At 48.6% G+C, this 10,698-nt stretch overlaps 1 protein-coding gene across 2 annotated transcripts; it reads left to right on the top strand.

The window, feature by feature from the left end:
- Nucleotides 1-4,257: 4,257 nt before the first annotated feature.
- Nucleotides 4,258-9,174, top strand: LOC124994147 (uncharacterized). Of its 2 annotated transcripts, XR_007110459.1 has the most exons (3): nucleotides 4,258-4,924; nucleotides 8,290-8,513; nucleotides 8,967-9,174. XR_007110459.1 is itself a non-coding variant. In XM_047565985.1 (2 exons), the coding sequence occupies exons 1-2, from the start codon at nucleotides 4,328-4,330 to the stop codon at nucleotides 8,389-8,391; spliced, it is 699 nt and encodes a 232-aa protein (XP_047421941.1). In that variant the 5' UTR covers nucleotides 4,258-4,327; the 3' UTR covers nucleotides 8,392-8,597. The 2 variants fall into 2 exon arrangements, 1 of the variants encoding a protein (XP_047421941.1); XM_047565985.1 differs by lacking the exon at nucleotides 8,967-9,174 and having other exon boundaries at nucleotides 8,290-8,597.
- Nucleotides 9,175-10,698: the final 1,524 nt, after the last annotated feature.

Here is a 10,698-nt window from a genome sequence, read left to right as displayed (position 1 = left end):
AATTAACACATGCCATATTTATCAAACCACATAAATTGATTTATCAATCATCAGTACTTTTACAAATAAATATAAGATACATTGAGAAGAAAGAGCACAGTCAATGGCCATTCTGCATGTGGACCCAGCCTCTTCCCATTAACAGGCTTCCCAAAGTCTATGCCTCTTCTCTCTAGGTTTCCAACACTTCCCACCCAAGTGTCCAGGACTCTCAAAGCTAGAAAAGGAGGAGGAAGGTCCTTACCTTTAAATGTTTAAAGATCCTTAGTCACAAACATGTCAGAAAGCATGTTCTTTTTACATTCTGAAATCAATCACATCCTAGTCTTGCCAAATGGTAGCCTTTGACTTTTCTGCAATCTAAGGATTGCCCTTTACCCATGAGTGTCAGTACATATTATGGGGTGAGTTATCCAGAATTCTTCATGTGCTGCATGTAACAACCTTGGGTGTAGCTCAGTGGTAGAGTGCTTGCTTAGATTGTTGTGAGTTCCTGGGTTTGAGCACCAGTCCCCTGACACACAAAGTTTAAGGGTATCATTCTTATCTCTATTATATAAATCTTTTTTTTTTCAGTGTTGTGGATTGAACCTAGCAGTGCTCTACCACTGAGTTATATCCCCAGTCCTTTTTATTTATTTCTTATTTTAAGACGCAGTCCTGCTAAGTCGCTTAGGCTGACCTTGAACTTGCAATCTTCCTGCCCCAGCCTCCTGAGTTGCTGAGATTACAGATGAAAACCCCTTTGTTAGGCCCATTGTACAATATCTGAATCAACACTCAGAGATGTGCATCGTTGGTAAATGACGGCACCTGAGCATGGCCCTTAGTTCAGTCACATTTGCTCCCTCTGTTTTCTCTTCCCTAGGCTTGCTGATTATGGTGATTCTCATGACTCCAAGGACCTTTTGATGCCTGGAACTGAAAAAAATAATGTGTCCCAGGGTGAGGGAGTGGGTGATCATGTAAAATTTGAATCAAATGTTTTAGAGAAAGTTGTCTTTAACTGCTTGGACTGAGAATTCGACAGGAGGCATTAGGATGAAGGATGGGGAGGAGAAAAAACAGATGAAGAAACCAGCTTAGAATTTGGTTTCCAGTAAATTAGTGGATGTAGTGAGATCTGAAACATCTGGGGTTTTTCGGGGGGAAAGGGGGTCCTAGGGATTGAACCTAGCAAGCACTCTAGCACTGAGTCACACCCTCAGCCCTTTTTATTCATTTTTTAAATTTTAAGACAGTGTCTCCCTAAGTTGCTCAGGCTGGCATTGAACTTGCAATTCTCCTGCCAGCCTCTCAGGTCACGGGGATTATAGGTGTGCACCACTGTGCCAGGTTAGATCTGAAAAATAAAACTGAAAATTCTAGGACACAGATAGAGACATGATGATACAATGGGGGAATTTTCCTAACAGGTAGCTGGTGAGGCTCTTCTGAGTCTCTGTTAAGAAAGTCTCCCAGTTCTACCAGGTATCCCACTGGGTATAATTGGAGGAAGAAGGTGCTATCTGGTATAAAGAAATGAAGGTTCAGGTTTGCGGAATGGCTCAATGGTAGAATGCTTGCCTAGCATGCAGGAGGACCTGGGTTCAATCCCCAGCACTGCAGGAAAAAAAAAAAAAAAAAGTCCTAAGTCCCAGAGTGTCTGTTCCCATAGTGAATTTACCTATACATGGCCAGGGACTAAGGAACTGCACATATCCAACCTCACACCAGCTCATGCACCACTTAGTCCTCACCCTCACAAAAAGATACTCATGGCTCATAGTCACACATCACTTTCCTGGAAACACCACACATATACACCATATGCACACACAAGGGGGACACAAACTCTCACCCTCACCTCCCTTGTGGCCTCTATTTCTTTCTATAGATATGCTTGACTTGTAGGGTACAACCCTTCAGTTCCCTCAGGTCCTCTATTCTCCTTTTGAGATCCTGTAGTTAAATGTGCCCTTAAGAGACAACATTAATAATATAAACCTATTGTGGATGAGCCTTCGTGGATCCCAAACACGCATTTCCAACAAGCTACACGAAAGTTTAAAAAAGGGAGTGGGCAGGTATGTAGCTGAGTGGTAGAGCACTTGCCTCACGTGCTCAAGGTCCTGAGTTCAATCCCTGGCATCACAAAAACAAAACTGCCCCCTCAAGACCCCAACAACTAGAACCCCCAAAACAGGAAGCCTATCTTTCTTGGTGCTTCTTCTCCTCCCTTCCCAGCTCCCAGCCTTGACTCTTCTTCCCTCTCTCCTGATGCTCTTTCCCTCCTCAACCCAACCCCATCCCAGTTCCTCATACTCCCCAATTTTTCCCAGTGAGTTCAGGGGAAAGAGCTTTGGGTTGGAAGTCACTGGGTGACATTAGCAACCCATTTGGGTCTGTGGTTCTTCATCTGTCAAATGGGATTAATAACAGTTCCCTCACCGGTGTTGGAAGATCAAAAAAAGGTGTACAGATAGAGCTAGTATTAGTGATTATTAGTCCCTGCCTAAAACCTGCTCTTTCTCCCTAATCCAGTCTCCACTTACCCCTCCTCCAGAAAACCCAAATTCCAAGTGGCTGAAAAGCAAGAGGTTGATAATATCTCCATTTCCAAATCTCTAAGGGGAGGAGACATGTACTTCAGGCTCCCAGAAGCCCAATTTTTTGAATTTGGATTCTCCAATATTTCTACCACATAAAATATAATTGAATCATTCTCTTCTAGCTATGAAAAATCAGGTCCTGGGAGGAAATTTTAAATTCACCCTGGAAACTGGAGTCTGAACAAGGCGATTTTACCCAATTTTTCCTGCTCCCTGATTACACTTTACTGCCTTGTGTCCTGGAATGCCAGGTCTTGGGTGTTGGAATGGGGATCAGTAATAATTGCAGAGGGGCAACTTCTAGCTTTGGTCACAGTTACTTTTATTCTACAGGGTGACTTTAGATCCTCCTCCTCCTCCTCTCACCTAAATACTCTTGCTTAAAATATTTAGGTCAGGCCAGATAAATGAATTCTTTTAGGAAAGGCCCTGATTAATCTAATTCTTTGCTTTCTCTGGGCAGCATAGATACTAAGCTACACATTCCTTTGTGTTTGAGCTCCTCAGAGCTCCTTAAGACCATTTGTTCTTCTTGGATGTGACTTTCCAAAGTAAGGCTGGGGTGGGAGGAAGTCCTAGAATGCCCTGAAAGACCCAGACTCAAGCCCTTTGGTCATCGTGAGAATCTTTTGAAGACATCACTCAGATCTGAGTCCCAAGGAGAAAAGAACACGGAAATGGAGCAGAGGGAGTCTTCACTCCATTGCCCTAGAACTCAGGCTGAGCAAGAGTTTCTAGCCACTCTGTCCTGGGTGTTTTTGATTTTTGCTTCTTCTTTTTAAGTCGTTGCAGTCTTATCCCCACCTATTCCACTTTGACATTCTCAGCTTCCAACAAAGCTGGATAGCCCTATATTGCTTCAGGAACTCAACCAAAGACCAGGGTTCTCAGGTGACATCCTAAGACTCTCCCACTCCAGTAGTTACTTACAGCCCAGGGGGAAACTGCTCAGTAGGTCCTGCTCCCAGAAGAAACCTGGTCCAGAAGCCCCAGGCATATCCCGCATGACCCTGCACCTAGATTTCAACACATCTCTGTCTCTCCTGGAGCAGCTTCCTGGCCAATGAACTATACCATCCCGTCCCAAGCAGGGACCGCCAGAGGGGACCACATGTCGCTTCTTTACTCCCTCCGAACTCAGCGGGGCAGCGGGGCGCGGGGAGAGAGGAGAGAATATTGCTCCTGGCTAAAGTAAAATACGACGGTGACTCCTACCTGAGCAGACCGGGTTTGGGGGGTTGGAAGTCGCAGCGACCAGTGTGATCTGGAGGCCGTTGGGCTGCTGGATCCTCTTGCAGCCTCCCACGGCCGTCATTCCTCGAGGCTCTAGCCCTTCGCTCAGGTATCCCCCACCCGCCCATGAGGCCAGCTTTCCCGGGGCCCCTCTGCGCAGTGTATGGGGTTATTTTTACTTTCGGTTATCTAGCTTTATGAAGACTCCACACCACTCATACAGCTAGATAACCAAAGATAACAACCAACCCCGCCTCCTGGCTGCTGCCGCCGCCGCCTCTTCCACGCAGCCTCCAGGCTGCCGCCGCCGCTGCCGCCTGTACCTCCGCAGCTTCGCGTCGCCCGCTGGTGGGGGTTGGGGAGGATACACGCAAGGAGGTGGAAAGGGGGAGAGGGAGGGAGGGGGAGAGAGAGAGAGAGAGAGAAATGGAGTCGGAGACCAAAAAATATAAGACACAGTGATACAGACTAGACAGCGGAAAAAAAAGCGTAGGAAGGATGCGATGACCTATGGCGTCGAGGTCCAGGGATTGACCTCAAAAGCTTCTGATGCCCCATTTCCCTCTTCCTCTTTCGATCCAGAAGCGGCAGTACCTCGGGTCCCTGGTCCCGGAGAGAAGGGACTTACGGGTTTTCGTGCCACCCGGGAAGACCGCAGGGACCGAGGTAGAGGCCTCCCCAACCTCACCGGGTTTCCATTGCCCTTCTCTGGAAGATCGAGAGAGCATCGGATAACTAGAGCCTTAGCCTTCAACGGAGCCCGAGCCTCCGCGTGGGGTGAAAGCCCGGAGCCGCAGAGCCAGCCCAGCCAGGTCTCCAACTCGCAAGGGCGGTGGAAGCGAAGCTCAGCCCGTGCAGAGAAAACATCTGGATCCGAGCTGCCGACTGAAAGCGTGAGCGGGCAGCGAAATCCTGGGGGTAAAATCCCGGAGGCACGGGGAAATTCCCGCGACTCAAAGAGGGGGAAGGCTGTGAGTGAGGGTGGAAGGCGACCCAGAGGCGAGTCTTGCAAAGGAAGAAGGAAAGGGCAAAGCCACCATCCAGGAAGAGATCACCCATGTGACGGCGTTGGGGGAGGAAAGCGCTGGGCGGCCAGGCAGGTGAGCCGAGTCCCAGGCCCCGCAGAAAGCCTCGTAGAAACGGCTTTGTACAAAGAGGATCAGAAATCACCCGGGGCTGTGAAAATGGCCGGGGGTCTGAGGCGAGGGATGCCCCAGGGGCTGGCAGGGGGTAGTCTCGGGAACCGGAATCGACAAGGAGGGTCTGGAAGCCGGGTAGAGGGTGTGGAGCTCCGCCGGCCCCTCGTGGCGGACGCACAGCACGCTCTATTCCCAGGCGCTCGCCCACCTCCTGCCCCACACCCGCCAGGCCACTTACATGGAGCCCAGGGTGCCCATACGTGCTCTCCGCGGTCCTGCCGGCGTGTCCCCATCCAAGGAGCGCCTTGGACCTGGGTCCGGAGTGCCAGGGCTCAACGGATGCCAGAGCGGAGGAGCCCATTCGGCTCTTAGCCTCAGCAGTGCCAAGTCGAGAAGGGTACAGCCGGTCTCACTTCCCCGCTCCTTCCTCAGCCTCTGCTGCTGCTCTGGCCCGGGCGCGCTCCGGCTCCGGACTTTTCATTCATCCTTTCACACTCCCTCCCGAGACCAGTCTCTGATTGGTTCTATCTAGTCTGACGTCACCGCCTCGTTCCCCTGTCGGCCCCGCCCCTCCTCCTTACCAGGTCGGGCCACAGAGCGCAATTGGGGCGTCCCTCCCCGGGAGAATGGTTTGTTGCGGGGGAGTACTACATCTGTGTGCTGATTCTGAGCTTCTTGGTGCCTCACTCACCCCCGAGACCCGCCTGCCATGTCTAATCCATTGCCACTTGTGGTTTTGATCTCCAGCCTCACTCTTTTTGTGGGTCCTACACTTTCCATTTTGGTCCTAGGTATGATGCACTAGGACGAACGCGCAAAGATAGAAAAGAGATCGGGTGAAATCCCCTTGAAAAGAACCAAATGACTTAAGACTACCCTTCCCTGCCTTCTCCCATCAGAGTATTCTTTGTGCTCCACAGGTTCTGATCCTTCTCAAACTGTGATTCTAATATTCAGTATGGACAGGAACCTCTGTCCTTGGTTTTCAACTCAAAACTGTGAGGGAAAGATTCTGGGACTTAGGGACTCCTGCTGGAAGACACTGGCCTCTAAACGAGGCCAAATCTTTCCGCCTTGCGGAAAAGGGACTATCTCTTGAACCTGTTCACAGCACCAAAGTTCCAGGTAAGGGAGTCTAGGGGTGAAGATCCCAGTTGGCATTAGCCTGGGCAAACCCCGCAGAATTAGGCCTAGCCGTGGAGGCCCTAGTTAGGCCATCGCTCCTTTTTGCCACCCGTGCACTCTAACCTCAAGTTCTGCGCAGGCCTTCCACCTACCAGCTCTGGGACTTGAGGAGGAAGAACGCCCTCCAGCAAGGCTCAGTTCCCAACTTTTCCACCTAGCTCGCATATGAACCAGCGGGACATTCCAGGTTCAACCGGCCTATCGAGAATCAGAACCAAATCCTTAGATGATATACAGCGACCAGCCAGCCGGCAAGACCCTGATTCCTGCGGCTGCCTGCAGCGGCAAAAAGCTCTCTGAACCAGTAGGCCTCTAAGAACCGTGCTGCCTGGCAGGAAGCGGTTTGAATCCCTGCTGTGCACCCCACCCTTCCACTCACCTTCCTCTGGGGAGCTCTGCTAAGAGACTGGCTCAGACACCTGGAGCCTATTGGTCTGATTAACATGGACTAGTTTCTATAACCATGGATCCTTGAGCACTAGGTCACCAGGGGAGCACACCAAGCACCACCGATTGTGGGTCAGTCCTGCTCAGATTGTTTTATCTGAGGGATTGTACAGATCGGGACAAAGCCAAACCTGAACCCTATTCTCCTTGGTTAGATGCAAACTGATGGACAATGGGTTGAACTTGGTGCTTCCTTCAAAGAATGGTGCATGTCTAAATAATAATCACTGCCATTGATGTTGGCAGCAAGACTGTAGGGACGGTGGCAGATTGAAATGGGATGGAGTCCTGCAACCCAGAATGGTAGTATGAAGCTGAAGCAAATGGCCTGATTTCCCCAGGCATTCTCAGGGATGGGCTGGCACAACATTTTCCCCCCATGGTCTCAAGGCCCTTACCCAAGGGAAAGCCTTTCTTTCTTTTTTTTCTTTCTTTTTATTTTTTTTTTTTTTGTTTTGTTTTGTTTTGTTTTTGGAACTGGGGTCCAACCCAGGGCTTTGCGAATGCAAGGCAGACGCTTTGGCACTGAGCTACATCCCAGCCCAAGGGAAAGCCTTTCTAGAAGCTTCCAGAATAGCAATGCGTCATCATTCCAGAACTGGGAACACAAAAGCTGATAGTGGTAGTTGGGGGGGGGGGGTGAGACAAAGTGTCCATTCCTTACATTGTTTCCTTCTTCCCCCTCTCAGGTATCCTTGCAACTCAGAATGGGGTACACAGGGGCACTTTGGGTTCCTGTGGCTGCAGCACAATTGCAGAAAAAGGAAACACTTTCCAAATGTTTTCAGATAGAACTGTCTACAAGCATGCTGCCAATACATTCCCCAAATGCATCCCATTAGGGCTCCAGAGAAGCAACAGGCCTTCTGGCCTTTCCTCTCCAAGCCCACAACTCCCTCAAAGATTTCTCAGAATGCCACCTAACACCCCTTCCTAGGATGCCCCCTCCTCTCCAGACATTCCAACCATTCTAAATAGGCCCTGCACTTCTCCACACCCTCCACCAACTTCCCCAAGTATTCCCCCATTTGCCCTCCCATAAAATTCCTTAAAGGCAGGTAAGCAAACCTTTCTCCCTTCCTTCCTCCATTTCTCCAGCACTGGGAGGTTGAGGCCAGCTTGTGGAGGAAGAGCCAGGTGTCCTGCTAACTAATATTGTCCCTTTTTCCTTGCCCACCAATTTCCACCAATGTAACCCGCCATCTGTAGGGTCAAGCTAATTTCTACAACCTCTTGCCCTGGCTTGGACCTTACAGATTGTATGGAAAGACTCAGCCAGGATTAGTTAAATCTCGCTTCTCTGTCAGTCACCCCTGTATTTTTGTTGGAAATGGGAGAGAACAACAAAGGTTTCTTTAACCAGTGGAGACTCCCCCACATTCATCCCTACTGGCCAAATTCATTCTCAATCGGACTTCCTCAAAACCAACATCAAAAGAGAAGGGGTACATTTAGCTGACTCCTAAAATATGTACATTGAAATTTCCCCCAAGTAGCAATATCCTCCTACCTCTTACTTACTGTGGCTCTGAGTTCTACAGAGGTAGTTCAGTTCAGTGTCCAAATTAAGGAAGAGACACCCCCACACACAAAAGAAAATGGAGCTTAGTTTAAATTGCCCTGACATTATCCACTTGGAACCCCATCTCTTTCCAGATTCCAGATAAAGTAAATTTTTGTTTGATTTTATCTAGGTGTGCTGGACAGCCCCATCTCCCACCGCTCCTGCTCAGGGACGCAAACTGGTGGAGCATCAACTGTCTTTATTCCAGTGGGGACAAGGCTATAAGCCATGAAAGAAGCAGAAAACTCACCACTGTCATGTTAACTGGGATTGGATTTACCCTGGGTCATGTACCCATTTCAAAAAAGAAACTACTTTTGAGGATGGCAAAGGAAATAGCCTCCTTCAGTACAGGTATAATTTCTCACTTATGCATAGTATCGGAGTAGACAAAGCAGGCAAACTTTCAGCAGGGTATGCCAAAAAACTTAGTGGAGAACTGGACTTGGTGTTGCACATCAGTAATCCCAGAAGCTCTGGAGGCTGAGGCAGGAGGATCTGGAGTTCAAACCTAGCCTCAGCAGATTAGTGAGGCACTGAGCAACTCAGTGAGACTCTGTCTCTAAATAAAATGTAAAAAAGGGCTGGGGATGTGGCTCAGTGGTAAGTACCCCTGGGTTCAATCCATAGTACCAAAGTCGGGGGGGAATACATAGTAGAGGACCAGTAATTGATAAATTAGTAAAGGTATGTGGTCCCTGTGTCTCCAAGTCTGGGTTTGCCATCATGTGGTCATGTGCATTATAGTGGATGTTGGTGTATTAGTGAGGGTATTAATCAGTTGTGTTTTATGGAATTTGTGTATAGGTGTCAGGGAGGAGGCATTGTGTCCATCATGCTGTGTGTTCGTGACTATTCCACAGTTCTTTTGACCAGAGAAGACCCTTCTACTAATGGGATATGGCATGGCAGACCTGTAAGAGGCTAACAGCTGGAGCAAAATAGGTGCATTAGGTGCCATTTTGGGTTGGTCCACCAGTCTGGGTCTCCCTAGGAAGGCCTCAGCTGGAGCAGAGCCCTCTCCTTTCAGCACACAGCACAGTCTGCTGGAGTGTTCTGTAGAACAACGGTCTGTGGACCACACCCTGAGTCCTTCCAGGGAAATTCTGGGGACTCTGGAGAGCGCACCCCGAATTCCTCTGCTGATGTGAATCTGTGAGTGTCTCAATCAGCCCAGGAGCCTGCATTCTTTGCTAGTGCCTATCCCCACCCCCATCCCCATAGCTGCCCACCTATTGTCTGTGTGCCTGAAGAGGCCCATGTAGAGAAAAACATGGCCTGAATTGTGCTCTCTGGATGCAGCTTTTGGAGAGATCTTTATAATCCAGGTCCCAAAATACATTTGGCAGTAAATAACTCTCTTGAAATATTCAGGCGACTAAATAAAAAGCATATTTTTCTTTGTTTCAATTACCAGGTTAATTTGCCTTGAAGATAAAGATGAAGGCTGCATTTGAGGGAAGGTGTGTACAGATATTTATTTCTGTCTATTAAGAGCATCATTATTATCAACATTATCATGTGTTATTCTTTTGCTATAGAATATTTACATTGTGGGATTATGGAATCATACCAAATAGAATTGGCAATTAAAAAATGCTGAGGCTGTGTTAAAAAAAAATCTATCTATATATATATACATGTATGTGTCTATGCATACGAACATATAAGGTTAGAATTCACGGAGACAAAATGTGAAGAATTTTGCCTGGGGAATACCACCCTTCCTCTACACAGAGTGTTTTTCTCCCCTCCACCCCTGGAAAGACCAGCCTGAAAATTCCTCAGGCCTGTTTCAGCACTGCCTCCCTGACTGGCTCCAGTTCTGTCCTTGAGCCCACACACTGGCTCACTTGCCTGAGAGCCCTATACTGTTGGGGCTGTTGGAGAAAAAGATGGCAGAGATGGTGGAGGATTGACTGGTTCATCCACGTGGGGCTCTTTCTACAAGACACTCAGCCATCAGCAAATGGCCTCCACAAGGGGCACAAGCATGTATGTGCAAGGGTGCTGTGCATTATACACACTCAAACCCAGTGCAATGCAAAGACTCCCAGCAGCATCACCTCCTAATGCTCACAGGTGCATGCCAGGAACATACAACCACTCCCTGTCGCTTAGGCTCCCATTGCCCCATTCACCCCAGCTCACATTCCTCTCCTTTCTTACTTCATTCTAACTTCATTCTTACTTCATTCTTCATTTCTTATTGCCACCTATGAACAGAGAGTTCTGTTCCCCTCCTCAACCAACCACCTCTCCCAAGGCCCACTGGCCTCCATCTCCACCCTCTGGAGCCTATGGGAGAAGGGGAAAAGAGTTTTCTGTGTCTCCAGTGCCTTTCCTTTCAGTCACAGAACTGATTGCAAGATGGAATCCAGCTACCTTGTTCCATTTCTATTATCATTAAGTATATAGATCTTACTATGGAGAAGCTCAAAGAGTTCAAGAGTGGGGTGAAGAGGTGTAAAGAGCAGGAGAAAACACGTGATACAGGACAAGCTTCCCTACCCCACCATACCAACAAACAACAAGGAAG

The sequence above is a fragment of the Sciurus carolinensis genome, chromosome 1 (genome assembly GCF_902686445.1).
Source record: "Sciurus carolinensis chromosome 1, mSciCar1.2, whole genome shotgun sequence".
In the NCBI taxonomy this organism is placed as follows: Eukaryota; Metazoa; Chordata; class Mammalia; order Rodentia; family Sciuridae; genus Sciurus; species Sciurus carolinensis.
Note: the sequence above shows the minus strand (reverse complement) of the source record. Positions and strands in the feature narration are given on the sequence as shown.